The sequence below is a fragment of the Rhamphochromis sp. 'chilingali' genome (genome assembly GCF_963969265.1).
Source record: "Rhamphochromis sp. 'chilingali' genome assembly, chromosome: 12".
Lineage (NCBI taxonomy): Eukaryota > Metazoa > Chordata > Actinopteri > Cichliformes > Cichlidae > Rhamphochromis > Rhamphochromis sp. 'chilingali'.
In genome coordinates, this window is record NC_137939.1 from 15912298 (window position 1) to 15931363 (window position 19066).

General features: G+C 38.5%; 1 protein-coding gene across 2 annotated transcripts in view; it reads right to left on the bottom strand.

Annotated features, from left to right (window-relative positions):
* The window catches only part of lamb2l (laminin, beta 2-like), a 59269-nt gene extending 43266 nt beyond the window's left edge, over positions 1 to 16003 (bottom strand). The window contains exons 1-2 of one of the 2 annotated variants that reach the window (XM_080898946.1): positions 15830 to 16003; positions 4306 to 4361 (exon numbers count right to left, since the gene is read on the bottom strand). In XM_080898946.1, the coding sequence (XP_080755072.1) occupies positions 4306 to 4336 (31 nt within the window). In that variant the 5' untranslated portion in view covers positions 4337 to 4361; positions 15830 to 16003. Of the gene's footprint in view, positions 1 to 4305; positions 4362 to 6087; positions 6324 to 15829 lie in introns of those variants that run through there. The other variant, XM_080898945.1, reaches the window with a different exon arrangement.
* Between the last annotated feature and the right edge of the window lie 3063 nt (positions 16004 to 19066).

Genomic DNA, 19066 nt, shown 5'->3' on the forward strand with positions numbered 1-19066 from the left:
TGGCACGACAACGACAATTTTATTGGAAATATAAAGACTGATAGAGACTATGATAAAAGCAGCATTCAAATGTGCCAAGAGATCCTCTCCCAACACTCTGTCTAGGCATGTATACCTCAGTACTGATTTAGCCTGTGTTTTAATTAATGACTGAGTTTGTGTTTTGAAGGAGACCACACATGCAAAGAATGCTACTGAATATAAGCCACTCTCAAAAGTGCTCTGACTAATGTCTTTCCTCAATCTGTGTAAGATAGGGTAGAAAATTGTATTTGCTTTGGTAATTACAAGGCAAAGTCATCATCCTATGCAGACTAATTTTTGAGATGCTTCTAGCACCTCAGACATGACAATAGCGTGGATCTTTCTCTTTGTGTGGGCTACAGACACTTTGGTTTTACCTGTCCTGACTAGCATGTAAGACTTCAGTGTGTGTATTGTTGAGGACTTTTTTTTAATACTGTATATCTATTTGCAAATGCATTTATACTCACAGTACCCACAATTACTGTGTGACTGTGGCTGATTGCATTGAAGCATCTTATTATAATGATTGTAGTGTTTAGTACCAACTTCACCAGTTATTTTGGTCTCTTGTAGATAATTCCCATCTTCATAACTGCCTTCTATTAATATAATTAGGTGACAAATAATACACCTGTGTAGTGCCTACCTTTATACTTAAAACTTACACTATCAAAAATGACAGAGTAGTTGTAAAACAGCTAACTGAGCTAACTTAGTACAGAAGCAGAACTAGTGAAGAATATGAATGATCTTCTCATTGAATCTGACAGCAGACTCATCTCTGTGCTTGTCCCGTTAGACATTCAATACTGCTGACCACAATATTCTACTACAGAGATGGATTTAAAGGAATTCAGTAGTCTGAATCATATCCATGTAATAGACTCCAATTTGTGCATGCACATTCTTACACATGCACAGAAGTTAGTCACAAAGTTCCACAGGAGTCTGTGCTGGGACCACTTCCATTTACATTACACAATGCTTCCCTTAGGCAATATTATCAGAACCCATAGGATACATGTTCTTTGCTATGCAGATGATACCCAGCTTATATCCATGAAGCCAGATGATACAAACCAATCAGTTAAACTGCAGCAATGTGTCAAATACATAAAGATCTGTATGATCTCTAATTTCCTGCTTCTAAATGAACACAAAATCAAAAGAGGGGCGATTGCACAAAAATTCTAGAATCGCATTAGCAGACATGAGCATGGGTTGACCTGGGGTTGTGAAGTACTTTTATTGCACCATGTTCATTCACTCATAAGCTGCCGTAACATGAATCAAATGGCTGAATTGTCACCTCAGCTTGCAGTCAAGTTCTATAAAGTCTTGCTAATGACCTACTCATTTTATTCAGGTGTTTTTCAGGACACCAGCCCTCGAGGACTGGAGTTTGACACCCCTGCTCTACGGGATCAGTGCTGACAGCGTCACAGTTGGGATCAGTCAAGGATCCTGTTCTGCTATGAATAAGCTGGCCATTTTAAGTGGCTGTATTTGTACGAAATGTCAAACTGGCTGCAAGTTTTATCCAACCATTTTAAATTTTCCATACTTGATCAACAGTTTGTATGGACTATATTGCGATCAGTAAAAAACAGTCTCTTGGGAAATAACAATTGAATAAGGGGGACATGTTCATAGAGAAGAGTAGATATACTGCAGGAGAAGAATGGAGGACTCGTAGCGGCTTGGAAACAGGCTGGTGGCAGCAATTCTAAGCATCTGTACCATCTGTGTATGCATCACTTATGTCTATGCATCTAACACCAGGAATGTTTTCTGTCATGAATAACATTTTCCTCATGTTCCTGCATTCCTGCTATAAGGCTGTATTCAAGTGGATGGTGTGGGTTTCATTGCCATGTGCCAGTGCTACATATAATCACATGGAGGCAAACCAGCTGCTGTTTGTGCGAGGCACATTCTTTACCTGGCTGTTTTTTGACACTCAGTATTCTTGTAAAAAGAACTACAGTAGGTTTTTTTTTCCTTGATGCAAATTTGTTGGTCCTCTCAAAAGATTACAATCAACATTCTACATTTCACCAGAATATATTAGATTCTTGGAATGGGAGGGTATCACTTAATTAAGACCGACAGGATAGTAAATGGAAAGTCAGTGAGGTGGCTGCAGCTTTAGTTCCTTTTAAATATAAATGTTTAACCAGTTTTGCTTTTCAGAGCTTCTTTCCTGGCAAGAAATAAATTTTTTCGAGAACAGCCTTCTTGTCAAGGTTCTTGCTTTGAGTAAAGTGAGTAAAGTGTACCTCCTTTTATGTCCTTTTTATTATTATTATTATTATTATTATTATTATTATTATTATTATTATTATTATTATTATATAGCTGCACTTGAAGAACTGCTCATTTACTTCATCTCCTTTATCTTTTTTCCCACTGGGAAAAAAGTGCTTTGTGTGTGGAGGGCATGATGAAGAATGGAGTGAATGGAGTGAATACAAAGAAGACAGTTAATGGTAAAATATATGTATGTAATAAATATATGCAAAGATATATGAAAAAACAGAGCTTGAAAGTCAGCAACAACATCAAGTTCTAAACTTGCTTCATCTCCTGGAAGCACACTCACTAACTGTTGCAGGATATTTAATGCAGAGGTCAGACATATTTACATATACCTTTATATATTTACACAATATTTACAAATATTAAAATATGAAAGGTTTTAAGTAAATTATCATCCATCCTAGATATTCAATGACTGTTAAACTGATCCTTCCATGCTTTCATTTATTCACAAATATGTATCACCAGATGAAGCAAAGTTCATGCTCATTATTATTAAAGTTTAGTTTCTGACCCTGCACGTATGAATGGTTCCTTCCTCCAGTTAATAATCAACATAGAGACTGACCCAGATACCTGAGAATAGACGAGTTAGGAATGGCAAGCATAAAATATGTAATCAGTCTTTATTGTCATGTGTGTGAGTGGCTAAAAATATATAACAATTTCCCTTTAACTTATAAAAGTACAGCATAACTAACCAGGGGGTAAATCTTACAAGTGAAACGGTGGCTATGCTCTTGTGTGGCCCTAAAAAGTATCGCACAACCGTACTATTAGGCCTGCAAGTCCTCTGATTTAGCTCTCCTGTCAGTGGCCTATCATTCCACAAATACCATCATGGCAGATTTCAGGAATCTTTTTAAATTTAATTCTAAACAAACATCTCAAAGAATTTTCCCTCAGAGAAGGAATTCATCCTAAGTGTACACTGAAGATTATGTTGTCTATTCTGAACCTGCGGTTCTGGTGTTAAATTTACTCAGAATATGACAATAGAGGAAATATTTTAATGCCTAAGGCATCGGCTGTTACAATAAGAAGTGAGTTTACTTTATAAAGGACCTATGAGGAAGTGGCATGCAGTGACTTTACAGAAAGACTGGCAGAGACAATTGCCCCAGCCCCATTCTCCCCGTACACACAAAAACACATTTCTCCACTATTTACCTATTTAACAAGATAAACTAGATGAGATTAAAACATACCATGAACAGACAGTCAATGAAATGGGGGAGGGAAAGTCAATGAAATGGGGGAGGGAAATCCCTGGGGGAAATTAAATAATTTCCCCCAGGGATCAATAAAGTATTCTGATTCTGATTCTGAATCTTACAACAACTTATGTCTGAAAGACCTTGAGGAGAGTGAACATAAGCAGTCCTAATATGCCAGGACAGGGGCTCAGGAACAGTAATGACCAGCTAATGTCAGTTCTCACAGTCATCTTCAGTTTGTTGCTGGACCACTGTTGTACCTTCCTGCTTTAAGACTGCTGGCATCAAAAACCCACAGTCACTCATCTCAATGACTACTGCCCCACAGTGTTCCTTTTATGATGACGTGCTTTGAGAGACACATTGTCTCCAGCCTCCCTCCTGCATTTGACCCACTACAGTTTGCATACCGCTCAAATCACTTTACGGCAGATGCCATCTCCTCTGTAATACAACAGAGCCAAGCACATCTGGATGATAAAAACACAAACATGCAGATGCTGTATTACAATCAAAGGGCTCGTTGTCAACTTCAGGAGCGGCCAGGGCGGTAACACCACTCCTTATCAACAGCATGATAGTGGAGATGGTAACAAGTTCCTGGGAGTAGAGGTAATAAACACTCTGTCCTGGTCACTGCACACCGGAGCTCTTGCTAAGAGAGCTCAGTACTTATTACACAGGTCGAGGAATTTGTTCACCCCACAGAAAAAGACTAAACACATGTCTGACTTCTACTCACCCAGCATGAGGAGGCTCAGATGAACATTCATGATGGACAACAGGCTGTCTCTTTGCCTGTAACACACATAAATAATTTGTGAGAGAAAGAAATCAATAAAACATTTAGGCCACAGTAAAACACCACAATACACAGAGGCATTGTTTGTCCATAAACTAGAGTATTAACCACTGTCAGTCAAGGCAGGTGGTAGAGTCCCTTACAGATCTTAACAATGGTCTTGGCTGGTTGGAGTAATAATTACTCAGTGCTGTGGTAACAGCTGATGTTACAACACAACCTCCAGGCTTTGCTGTGATGTAGTAGTATGGGAAAGATAGATGGTCTTGACTGAAAAGAACCAACCAGTGTCTACATTGCTCATGTTAGATAGTCTGAAATGTTACTCTGAGATAAGTAAAAGTGGTTATCAAAAAGGCAAGAGGACCAGAATAAATGAAAAGACTAAGTGTATTTAGAAAGCATGTCACATCCTTGATTTCTTTCGCCCTACATAAACCTACTTAGTTAAGAGGGAGACAGATTTTATTGCCCCACAAAGGTTTTCAATATGAAAGAATTGCCCAGAAAGCTCAACTTTGCTTGCTAATCCAGGAGATACTTTTTGTGCATGTGAAAAATATCAAAGGATACAAAAAGTTTATTGATCTCTAAAGAAAAAAAGTATCAAGTTTTCTGTATTGGTAGAGAAAATTTCTACTATGTGCGGTCTGTTTCTCATGATAAACAAAATGTAAAAAGAGACTGTCTGCAGGGTTTCTTTGTTATATGCATATCGTTTTAGAACAGTTTAGCTGCTGCCTAAATGCAAACTTTTTGCCTTTATTAAGACATCCATGCAGAGAGACATAAAGGGAGAAGACACACAATAAACAACCTGGGATAAATTTGAACCAGGGCCTCTGCAGTAGCCTTACTACTCAACTTGGTGAGCTAGATTGTAAAGAAAATAGTATACTTATTATTTATAACTGCAATAATAATTTGCTTCATGCACTACCAGAATTTTACATGTGACACTATTTACTGTCTAGACGATGGAACTGGTAGGATGCTCAAGTAAAAAATGGAAACACAAAATGCTGGATTTTTATCTATAATACAAAAAAATCTATTTGTTTTACACGTTTTGTTTAAAATCAAGAGCATATAAACTAGTTATTAATGCAGAAGGCATACAGTCATCTTTCCATCAATCACATAACTTCATGGGCTTACAACAAAGGTAAGATGGATGTGCTTCTTTTTTTTTCAAAAACAAAAAAGTCCCAAAAACACTAGATCCCTGTTAGTGAGGGGCCACTTACTGCACAGTCTAAGAGTGGGAAGATCTGCAAAGAATCATAATGCCTGTTTGCCACCGCAGAGTTGCAAAGAGGTATTTTGTCAATCAGTAATATTATATTTAACCCATCCAAGATCTACATGGAAGGATGAAGATGACAATAAACAGTTTTGATCAAAACTACATTCTAGCAAAAGCCATTTGGTAAGAGTTAAAACAAAGAAAAAAAAACAACCTGTAGCACTAATCTTAAATTTTAACAGCTACATGATTAAAAGTTTACAGTTTAGACACAAGTGGCCCACATGAGTGGCGACAGCACGAGGTTGCCTTTTAATCTGAACTCTTTGCCACAAGCTACAGAAATACCCAAAATATATTCAGAGTTTAGCTGATATTACACAAATGAAAAACCTATCTTAAAAAAATAACAACAAAAACACAACTGTGTAATATTCATGATGAATCCAACTAACTGAGAGCAGCCTTGTACTCACACAGCCATGGGTCACCTCACTCTGCTCTGCACAGCGTGGTCAGAATTGCTCACTGGAGGCCAACCTGCTTGACAGTGCGTAGATTCCTGTATTCCAGTGCACGTGTTCAAGCCTTGGACCCCAATGTGTACATTTCCGCATGCATGCACATGTGCAGTGTGTATGTGCGGCAAAATGTGTAAAACAAACTTGAAAGTGCAACCGACGGCAGCGATGTAAAAACACAGGGAACGCCACCGGCCAATTGGAACGCAACGTGTCTGAGGGACCCCCTTCATTCCACTCGTCCCTCCCACTCCCTCTTTTTTGCTCTCCCTCCAGCCCGTCACTAGGGCACTGGGGTGAATGGGCAGCTATTCTTATTCTAATTTCACTGTCACTCTACAGGCCACTGCCTGAAAGAAGGGAATGGTCTCCAGGCTTTTGGAATGCACCACCCCTTTCTTCTGGACACTTGGAAGAGTGAATGGTGAGAGAGGAAGATGAGGGCAGAGAAAAAGAGCGAGAGGGACAGTTCAATGAGGAAGAGGAAGACGAGAGGATGATGGAAGAGGAGGGAAAATTTAATGTCAAAAATAAGGAAAATAATGACAAAAGAAACTGAGAAGAGTGGTACCGGCAGTCTGATCAGTTTAGCTTAATACAAACTAGGCGACTCTATAACAGCATTTTAATGGAAGTTAGAAAGAAGAACGACGCAGAAGATGAATTTTCCACATCTACTCTGATCAGCCCTGTCTCTGCATTAAATTATAACAAGTCCACCAAAATACTGAAGAGCAAATTTTAGAGGAAATTTTCTATGGTAGAAATCCCAAATATTCAGGTCAGGTGCTGTACAAACTAAATGACTAAATAACATAAAAGAGACCGACTAAATCTCTTCAAAGTATAAAGGAAACATCTTTGGGATTAATTTTGTTTTTTTCATTAATGTGACTACAAACCAAATGAAATTAACCCGTGTGTCATTTTGGACATGTGACAATAAAGGCTATACAAACTTCTTTTGGCGACCAGAGGGGTTGCCCCTGTTTGACATAAAAAAAAATGTTAGTTTATGATATGTATGCATTGGTTTCACTTTTCAAACCTGTAAGCAGCATTCACCCATCCATCCACAGATGCAGCTGTCAATCCAGCTGTCAGGGCGAAAGGACAGGTTGTCAATCTGTTGCACTGCTAATTAGCTCCTTGCTTTAGCTCGATATTTAGCAGGAAAGATAACACCGTGCCAATAATCTTCTTCTCATCAACAATTTACCAGAAAGAGGATTATTTTATTCTAAAAATAAAGTTTAATTTATATTTTAAAACAAGACTACTTGTATAATCACAAAATTGCATGTGCTGAGAATTTGTTGTTCCTTTTTTATCCTAACCACTGAAAAAATAAAGGATTTGAAAATAAAACTGAGCTGAAGCATAAGCATAAGGTCAAAGAGTTCAATTCCATTCAAATCACAGAAGTTACTCTGCTGCTGTGAATAGATTAGCAAAGAGAAAGGTGCATGAAGATGCATGATAGTACGCATGTGCATTTGAAATGAGTGTGTGTGGGTCATGTGCATGCACATGACCCACACACACTCATTGGGGGGGGGGGGGGGGGGGGGGGTCACCATCTCTGTCTAAATAAATAAATAAATCTGGGTAAATTCCCAGATGATTAAACATGCAACTATTTTGCTGGTAATACCTGAGATGAGTAAAGAAAATCAACAGCCTATTTATGCATATATGGGGTTATATTGGTTGGGTCTGATTATTGGGAGGGGGATCATAACCCCCCTAACCCATCTGAAAATTACGCCCCTGCATGCATGTGTGTGATTCAGGCGCGACAACTTAAAAGCTGCAGCACAGAACAAAGCAGCTTTCACAATCACAGCTCTCTGCTGATGTGACCTTTCACCTCTCCTAAAAGAGCGAGATACGTCTCAACACACAGTAAGCACGTACGTGGCAAGTGTAACTAGTAGTGACTTCAATGCGGTTTCTTAATCTGCTGTAAGAGTTCATAAATCAATTACTGAAAACTTCAACTACAATTCTACAAACATCTGAGAATTTGATCCCCTTGAAAATAAATGCAACATATTATTCAGGGTCAGAAACTAAGACACTACTTTCACAGAACTAAAGAAAAAAGAGCAGATCAAAAATTAAAAAGAATTGCAAGTATGCCTCTAACACTCTAGCCTGCAGCTCTTTTTAACGTATATCTTGCAATCCTCTTGTAATCCAACTATGCGGGTGTCTGGGTGTTAGACAAAACTACAGTAAAATAAATCAGATTGGCAACTTAGGGGTTGACAGTGGTTTCAGCTGCATGTACAGACATTTTCAGACTTTCATCATTTTATTCATTTTTTAAATTTTTATATAGGTCAAAGTGTCCCAGTTTTAGGCTGTAAGTAGCAAGCTCTTATGGATGTATTTAAATATAAGAAAAACATTGTTATGAATATGCAAGCAATAGGAACTGAACCTGGAACTCTTCTTAAAGTAGACAAATAAGACAATGATCATCACACTTAGAGGTCTTTGGTTAGGTTTCACTGCAGGCAGTCAAAGACCTTGAGCAAAGACTTTGGCACAGACGAGCACACAATCTCTACAATAGGACAGATAAGACGGACCCTGCAGAAAGTTCAGTGCCACCACTATAACTCCTGCATAGCGGTCGGACAAAGCCAAGGAATCTCTACACTCAAGTCCAAACAAACCCAGGTTCCCATATCCTTGAAAACCATAACATGATAAGCCTGACTCTGTGCGTGTGTGTGTCTGTGAGTTTGTGTACACATGAAATGAAGGCCGAACTACTGAAATCACTGCTGCCAACACACTGCAGCTTGAGGCACTGTTGTTAACATGCTGTAAAACAAGGTTGGGCTGAAAATGGGATCAGATCATTTCCTGGAGGAAGTTTACTTTCCAACAGGCAGGTGACTCGATATTTATGGTACCGTAGTATAGACAACCCATAGACAACCCATTTCTGCAATGTTATAGTCGTCTAAAGCAGGACAATAAAACAAAAAAAGCAGCAGAGGGCCTTGAACATAATTTATATAATTTATTGATAAGAAAATGTCACCTTTTTTTACCCAGCTGTCTTAGCAAGAGGCAGCGTACACCCTGGACAAGTCACCAGTCACAGGGCTAACACCCATTCGCACCTGTGGGCAATTTAACATTTCCAACTAACCTAACCTCACTAAGTGCATGTCTTTGGACCCAGAGAGAACCCACACAAACAGACGCCGGCCTGATGGTGGAATTGAACTGAGGACCTTCATGCTTTAAGGTAACAGTGCTAACCACAGTGCTAATAACCAGGGTTACTCATCAAATACTGAATTATGGTGGGTCTGTGGGATCAAATAAAGAAATTATGAACATGCTTGAATTAAACATCTGCGGGAAATCTACATCCTCACTTACGTTGTAAATGGAAACTGCTCCCACCCCTACACCGCAACCCCCCACGCCATTCAAGCTGCTGTGGGATACCTGGGGCAACCCACGGTGTGATTCCATATCTTGGGAAGTACATGTGAGCCCAAGCAGAAGGTTACAGCGTGGGGTTTTATATATCGCCTTTATTTTAGAGCAACTAATGTCACACATTATGCCAGACTATTTTTAAACTTTTTCAGTGTTCTTCTTCTGTAATAATTACTTTATTTAGCTGTCTTAGTTACTGTTTTTGTTATTTGTTACACCCTGTTTATTAGTTTATTCAAATGTGTATTTTAACTTTTTTTTAATATCTGTAATCAAATTATCTAAATCATTTATAAAAACTAAAAACCATACATACTTTTGTTTGGTCAAATCTCAATTAAAATTTAAAATTAGATGAAAATTAACGATTTCTTCAAGAAATTACTTCTCTGCCATTACTTCGGTTGCTGTAGAGCGGGCTCAAATGACCTGGAATCCTGTTAAGTTCTACTTACATTAATGGTATCCATCCATCATCTTTATTATGGTGCTGGCATCTATCCCAGTTAGGGAAAACCCTAGACAGGTTCCCAGTCTGTAGCAGGGCTCAGAGAGACTGACAGGCATTCATGCTGGCATTCACACCGTCTGTCATTTTAGAATCACTGATTAATCTAACCCTCTGCATGCCTTCAGGCTGTGGGAGAAAGACAGAGTAACACCTACATAGTAATCTATTATATTGTAGGAAATGTTTTTCAGGAAGGAATTACAAGTAATCTATTTCACACCATGCCCCTCAGACTTTAAAACTTTAGGAAAGATCTCCTATTTGGGATGGGACACAACATATTTGATTATAAAAGAGTGTATGGAAGAAGCTGTTTCTGAATTCTGAAAATCTGCAATCAGAAAAGATCTACAAGAAAGAGACAGATATTTAACAATTTTTGGAACTACAACTGTAACATGCTTCATAACTATACAATATAGACAAATACACATTACATATATAGCAGCTTAACTTTTTTCCCTAAATTTGTACAAATTCACTTCCTCTAATGATACTGACTAAATGTTTAGAGCAAAGAACTGAGACAAGATTGAAACCACCCTTGAATTAGTCTAATGTACAGTGATGTTCCGTATGAAAATGAAGGATACAAGCTATAAAAAATACAAGGTTAAATAAGAGCATAACGCAACAAAACATACAGACATTTAATTAAAAATGTGAAAGTCCATTGCTGGAATACACACAATATATTAATAGAATCCTTGTCCAAAAATACACCAAATCACTTTGTGTATGTAGGAATCAAATAAGATCATGTCTTTCCATTTTGTTAATACTGGTTCAATCCCACTCATTATACATGAAAGCCTTTTTGCACTGAACTGCAAGACATGAGTCATATTGGTCATAAATTACTTTAACATCCCTTAAAGCCACAATAACTGTGTCTCCTCAGATCAAATTAAGCCTATGTTGAAGTCACTGTGAAGTTATTTGGAGCACATCTTTCAAAATGCAACACATTTTAAAAGCCTACAGGAAAAGTTTGTGATGGAAGTCGAGACTTGTTTATAATAAGGACACGATTAAATCTTACCCTTTAAGGAAATTAACTTAATATTTAGATTAATAGAATGAGCTGGGTTTTCTATTACCATATAGCTGGAGGTGAGTTAACAATTCCAGCTTTATAGATGAGCGGCCTTAAATGCCTCAGCCCTTCTCAGTCAATGTTCGCCCCTTTATTTCAGAGCATCTGGTGCTCACTGACCTCATTTAAGCCTCTATTGCTTCAGTCTCACGTTATAACATGTTATAACAATTGTATGCACCAATTGCTCACACAGAACACCTTCAAAGTAAACAGTTCAGTTAAAGAAAAACTGCCTTCAAACGACTTTCAAAACCACTGCATAAATCATCAGATCATCACCCCGGGAGCCAAAGGAAATCTCATAATGCTGTCTGGACAGTTGGCGCGTTTTATACAGTAAAGAAAAGATCACAATCAAAGACAGTTTTATCCAGATTTTCTCTGCTGCTTGACACAAGCATGAAATAAAGCACACCCAATACCGCCTACTGCTTGGCTTACATTTGCTCCACACCACCTGTGTACACACAGACACACAATGGGAAGTGTGAACGTGCAATCCCCTTCAAAACACAACCGATACATTTTGTTTTTTCTCTCTAAACAATCGAGCAACATTCTGCATCAGATCACCTGAAATGAGCGTTATCGTTCAAAGTCTTTGGTGTTTTACCATATAAAGCAAAATAAACTCAAAGGGACATGCCTGTCTGACAAGCCTGACAAAAACTCATGCAAGGGCATGACCAAACAGTAGCGAGTGAGGAGCTCCTGCAGCGCGTTGCAGACACATGCGAACGAACGTAGTCGTGTTTGGACTAGAAAAACCGAGGATTAGTTGGCGCAAGGTGGAGATGAACAGGGCAGCTGTGAGGTTGTGGCTCAGCATTAACACCTTTGTAGTAGTGCCTATAGAGATAACCGAGAGAGTGCTGCAGTTCACTAGACAACAGTGTTACCTGTGAACTATTAGAAGTGCAGTGTCACATATTAATGTACCTCCGACTTCTGTCAGCCTTGGCTAGCTAACACAATGCATGGAATTCCAACAACAAAGGCTAGCCATGCAGATAATGCAAAATTACCAGATCTGTATCACTTATTGTAATAATTTTTCTTCCACAGCTTCTTGTGTGGCTCATTGGCATCTACATTTTTTGCACATAAAAGTGCAAAAAAAGGTTTTTATTATATTACAATATTTGAAATTCCTATTGTTCTGTTGGACTGACTAAGAGCACAGAAGCCCTATTTATAGGTTTGTATTAAGGAACAAAAGCAAACAAAAGTAATCTAACGTGACACTTTATTAGATACTCCTTACTAGTATGAGTTGGACAACCTTTTGTTTTCGGAACTGCCCCTTTGTCTTCGTGGCGCAGGTGCTGGAAAATCCTTGATGTATTTGCAAATACTGAGATGACAGCGTCTGCAGATTTGTGGGCTGGCGGTCATGATTTGCCACATCCCAAAGGTTCTCTGTTAGATTGAGGCCTGGTGACTACAGTGAACCCATTGTAATGTTCAAGAACCCAGTTTAAGATGATTTGAAACAGCCATCAGAAGAACGGTACAAATTGGTCATAAAAACATTGCTGACTCACTTGGTGAAGTTTTGTTTCTTCACCTTGCAAATCTACTGGATTTATACCATTTTTACACCACTTTTTTTTTCAACTGAACAAACCAAAGGTCTTTGCTATTTCTTTGATGGATAGTCATTCATTTTTAGACTTTTAGTGATTTTTTTTCTTTGCATTATCCTCCCATTACTTTTCATATTCATATACAAGTTCCTCTTTGAAATGATGACCCAGTTCTCTGTTAAATGAACCATGTGTGAGTTCTTTTATGAAAGAACTAGGGCTGTTGTCATGCTCCTCAGCCTTTGATCCAATGTTTTATGTTTTTGGTGTTTCAAGTTCTGTATAGATATTTAGTATTAAATATCTTCAGTTTGAGTCTTATTTACTTTCACCTCTTTATATTCCCTCAGTGTTTCACGCCTTTTCATTCTGTGTCATTTCCTGTGTTTAGTTCTATCTGCACTCTTCTGTCAGTTATTGCTCCTCAAGTCCTTTTTATTTTGATTCTTGTCATTAGACTGCAAATAACAAGTTCAGTTGCACAACAGCCATATTAGTATATAAGAAACAGCATAGACACCACATTGTCACCAGTGCTACAATGTAACAACTAAGTGAGGCTGACTGAGGCAGGGTTTTTGCCATGCTGGATTCTGTCATGGGTATCCCAGCTGTTCCTGCAACCTTGCATGTCCAGAACAGTAACACCTCTGATCTGATGATTCTTGGTGGCAATAAAACTAGACAGAAGTACTGAGATGAGTTTCTTCAGTCTGCACTTGTGCCTTTTCTGTGGCAACACCCCTACCTGCAAATGTTTCATTACCACACTCCCAAAGTAGCATCAGCCTTTCTGGAAGAAGCATATCCATATATATCCATATATCTCCTACTGAACACTACTTTAGACATGCTGGGTTGATGTGTCCATCAGAGGCAGCCATAACCAATGATGACTGCACAGCTGGAGGCTGCAATCATCCTGGAATCAACCAGGTCATCAAACAGTGAGTGTATGCCAAAGTGTTGGTCTACAAAATCCCTTAAAAATACAAACTTCATATTCTATTTTTAACTAGTACACCATCAGCCAAAGCAGATAGCAAATATATGTTTCTCTTACATGTCTTGGTTTACCACTATAGCTCCGAGTAGCTCATGGATCCTTTTAACCCTTAGTTAGAGTTGTAAATAGAAGTAGGGTGACAGGCCAGGTACTAACCTGATTAAAACTACACTAAGCCTATAAGAGCCATGGGACCCTGTGCCTCCAAACACAGCCAATACCAGGATAAGCTGATGAAAAGAAATTAATGCTAAAAAGCATTTTTTGAATTACAAGGAACAATATGTCAAGGGCAGTAATTTAAATGCTTTTTTCTTGATATGAACAGATAAAAAAGAAGTCTTTATATAATTACTCTGTACGGCCTTACAATAAATAACAAACCCATCAAAATACAGAGACAAGAAGATTAACAATAAACATGGTAACAGAATCAGGTACTAACAGACAGATGAGACAGAGGAGGGACAGCCAAGGAAAAACTGGGGAGATTAAAATAACAACAAACCACAGCTCAATTAATCTCTTTGCTTCTTTATGATACAATATTACTATGAGACTACTGTAAACAATGGAATCACTCACTTTAAGAAACTGTGCCATGGCACAGTTTTCTTTTTAATTATTTTTCACTTCCTTGAGCACTATTATGAAGGGCCAGTACCAACAAATATATTTGTCAAGCTCCTGAAATGTAACTGTCAAACACCGTCTTTTCTTCTTTATATGACCTCTGTAGCTGTAACAAATGTTTGACCACATTATTTTAGATGCTGAATATGAGCTCTGCTCCACATTAATCTTAGCTGCTGGTTAATCTGGCAGGAATGTGTGCAAGAGTGTCAGAAATCTGCCTCCCAGCCATAAGAAAACTTGTGGTGTCAGTGAGAAAGCATGTCCACACATCCATCACTTTACAGGACACACAAGCTCATATTCATCAAAGTCATAATAGAAATATATACATTCCCCTATGGCAATCAAATATTCTCAAAATATGCTTTCCAATTTAATGATAAAAAAAAATGATATGAACACATTTTTTTCTGTGCTATGACTAGTCAAGGTGTGCTTGTTCAGGTTTTTCCCAGGTATGCTGCCATATCCATATCTAGGACTTGGCACCGATTTTACACAGGATGTCTTTCATGGAGCAAACATTTATCTGGGCTTGGAAGCAGCACTAGAACAGCACTAGCTTGTGGCCTCCTAAGGTCACCTGACATGACAACTAATACCTTGCGGTGTGTGTGTGTGTGTGTGTGTGTGTGTGTGTGTGTGTGTGTGTGTGTGTGTGTGTGTGTGTGTGTGTGATTGAATGAATGACACTTGAAAGTACTTTAAGCACTTGACTGCGAAGAAAGACACTATAGAAGTACCAGTTATAAGTGAATCAAACTTTGGATGCACACTCTTCTATGCACGTTTAAATCAGATATAATAGAGCAGAGAGAAACTATTTTTCCTACGAAAAAATGTCAAACAACCTCCAGTGTCTAGATACATATTATCATATTATCTAAGTGAATGTTAACAGGGATTTTGCTGCACTTGCTTTAGCGTCACCAATAAAAACCCATATAAAAATCCAGCCTCAAACATGAAACACAAAACGCAGTTGGATCATTTTTAGGGGTTATACCTACAGTAGCAGTTGTAGTAGTCAACAGTTTCTGGCTACATGTATCTACAAGGTGCAGAAAAGTTCATTCATTTATAGATTCTTTTAATTCCTTTGATTTTATTCTCACTACGTAATCATTAACGCAAGCTAAGCGCTAACAAAGATTAATTAGCCTTAGCATAAAAGCAGTCTTCAATGTCACATTTTAGCCCCTACATGGGTTTTACTACTGCAGCACCTGGGCTACAGTAATAAGACAAGGTTTATATAAACTTGCTCTTCAGCAAACAGAGGAGCATAAGCTCACTGTAACAGTATGACATTGGTGGTTGTGAGTTATTGGATTTCACTGAGGAGTTTCCTTACAGAAAAGTTTTGAAAGACAAAAATTAACACAGCTCACCTGCCCCGAAGCTTTCTGCTGGCTCTGTTCGCTCCTTCACACACACACACACACACACATACAGAGCTAAACTAAATTTCTTTCGTTTTCTTTCACTCAGACTCACACAGACACACACACACACACTCTCTCTCTCTAACAGAGCTCGTCCCGCAGCGGCTCGATGCACTGCCTGTGTGAGTTCGGTCCTCGGTCCTGACGAGGTACGGCGGCGCGCTCAGCCCCGCCAGGGGGAGGTGTCAGGCAGTCCCAGGTAAGAAGGAGCAGGTAGAGTTCGTTCACAGAGCCCGACCACGCCCGCAGAGACCAAGGCCACAGGCAAAGTTCTATACTTTAACTCTCAGTGTTGAAAAGTGTTGAACTTCCTGCAGTGAGAGGTCAAACTTGCTCAAGAGAAAGCAAGCAAAAAAAAAGTTGGAGTGAAAATGTTTACTGTTTATTTACTTATGGATTCCACGTGGATTTCAGATTTAAACTCCAGTATTTTTTGGAGGGAAGTGGTTTGCTTTAACACATACTCTAGTGCACAACTCTTGGTGTCACTTATTTATGTGGAATATGGAGCTCTTTCCAGCTCTCACCCTTTCATACTGTAGACTATTTATGTTTGTCTTTTTTCACTTTCCTCAAAGAGCAAATCCATTTATGTTTCATATAAGTGGGACTTTTCATACAAGCTTGACTAAAATGTCAATGTTCATTTAAATAGCCTTGTTGGAAAAAATATGCTTTTGGTACAGCCTTTTTCAAGTGTGTGTTCCAATATGTTTCTGAGGCCTCACCAGACAGTGAGCATATATTTGATCAATATACAAAAATGCTCATGTGGCTTTTTTTTTGTTTTTGGTGCATGAGCGTCACATACTATATTCTTTTTTAATAAAGGAAACAAATCACAGAATATACAGGGAGTGCAGAATTATTAGGCAAATGAGTATTTTGTCCACATCATCCTCTTCATGCATGTTGTCTTACTCCAAGCTGTATAGGCTCGAAAGCCTACTACCAATTAAGCATATTAGGTGATGTGCATCTCTGTAATGAGAAGGGGTGTGGTCTAATGACATCAACACCCTATATCAGGTGTGCATAATTATTAGGCAACGTCCTTTCCTTTGGCAAAATGGGTCAAAAGAAGGACTTGACAGGCTCAGAAAAGTCAAAAATAGTGAGATATCTTGCAGAGGGATGCAGCAGTCTCAAAATTGCAAAGCTTCTGAAGCGTGATCATCGAACAATCAAGTGTTTCATTCAAAATAGTCAACAGGGTCGCAAGAAGCGTGTGGAAAAACCAAGGCGCAAAATAACTGCCCATGAACTGAGAAAAGTCAAGCGTGCAGCTGCCAAGATGCCACTTGCCACCAGTTTGGCCATATTTCAGAGCTGCAACATCACTGGAGTGCCCAAAAGCACAAGGTGTGCAATACTCAGAGACATGGCCAAGGTAAGAAAGGCTGAAAGACGACCACCACTGAACAAGACACACAAGCTGAAACGTCAAGACTGGGCCAAGAAATATCTCAAGACTGGTTTTTCTAAGGTTTTATGGACTGATGAATGTTATATTGGTTTCACTGGTAAAAATAAATAATTGAAATGGGTATATATTTGTTTTTGTTAAGTTGCCTAATAATTATGCACAGTAATAGTCACCTGCACACACAGATATCCCCCTAAAATAGCTAAAACTTAAAACAAACTAAAAACTACTTCCAAAAACATTCAGCTTTGATATTAATGAGTTTTTTGGGTTCATTGAGAACATGGTTGTTGTTCAATAATAAAATTATTCCTCAAAAATACAACTTGCCTAATAATTCTGCACTCCCTGTATACATGCAAAATTAATGCTTTCCTTCTCATCACATGCTGCTCTAGCTTGCTTGAAAGGTGGAAGATAGTAAGATAGCTCATCACTGACAGGATTTGAACCACAGAAATTATCACGAGATGATGACAGTCTCAGTCACCAAAGTCATTATGTGGTGCCAGTGAAGTCAACTAATACATTTCATATCTCAAACCAGCAGCTGCCCAACACAGGAACTGTCTACTTCGCAAGAAGTGTGTCAGCATCTTTTGTGTATCAAGACCTGCTGATTTACTTTTTGTAGTTGTTGATGTTTTTTCTTCAGCCTATTTTGCTTTTTATTTGACCATTTTCATAAACATGTATGGATGGATGGTTGTTCAAAAACATGCATATAAACTAGAGTTTGAGAATGGCACATGTGATACATGTACCGCTTTGCGAGTCTAATTAAAAGCCACGAACGATAACAGGAGCAAAACTGATTAGAGGCTCATATTACTTATTACTGGAATAAGAAACATCAGACTGAAAATTCTAACATTTCAGGAATTTGCTATCTTACCAAGCAATGAAAAATGAATGTTTTATACATAAACTGGGTGGAAATAAAAGGATTGTAATGGAGAGAAGACTGCTGCTAATTCGTAGGAACAGCTCCAGCTGTGAGGGGTTATACATATGTAAATGCCCGCTTTTTCTCATGTAGTACACCAAATGTGCTATTTAAAGGCACTCATTTATATTACTGTTTTAAACCTTTCAAAGTAAATAAAGCATCATCTGCTACAACTTAATATCTAAAATGCATGGTGCTTGAACTGATGTTGAAATAAGGCCAGGTTGGGTTTGTTTAATATCACGTTGTACCACAAGATTGTTTAACCAGACATGTCATTAACAGTTCATTCCTACTTTCACTGTGGCTGTCTGCAAAAGGCAAACCCTCTTGAGGAAACAGGAGTAGCTTAAAAGTTAAACATAAGACACTTCAAGAAGTTGATCTATCTCAGATCGATAGGTACTGTTTGACTTTCCTAGCATGCGTGCCTTTGGACTGTGAGAGGAAGCCCAGACAGGTAGAGGGAGAGGTCACAGCCAAGAAGCAGCGAAGCAGTGCAGTGCTAACCAGTGCATTACCATAACACCCATGTCTTTTGCCACTAAATCAGTGCATTGCTTCCTGCTTATTTTCTCATCTACCATCCCATTCCCATCATTAATATATTTGTAAGAAGTGATGGATTCAGAGCCTATTTGCTAAACCTCATCTATATAATATGTGAGTTTTATGACTGAAATGTGTTTATACTGGATGAGATTAAACTGAGACTCAATGCAACGGAGAACAAAACAATGGGAAAGAGAACAGTACCTGTGGAGGTTGTACAAGCTAAAGTCCAGGAATGGCTGGAATGTATAATTAT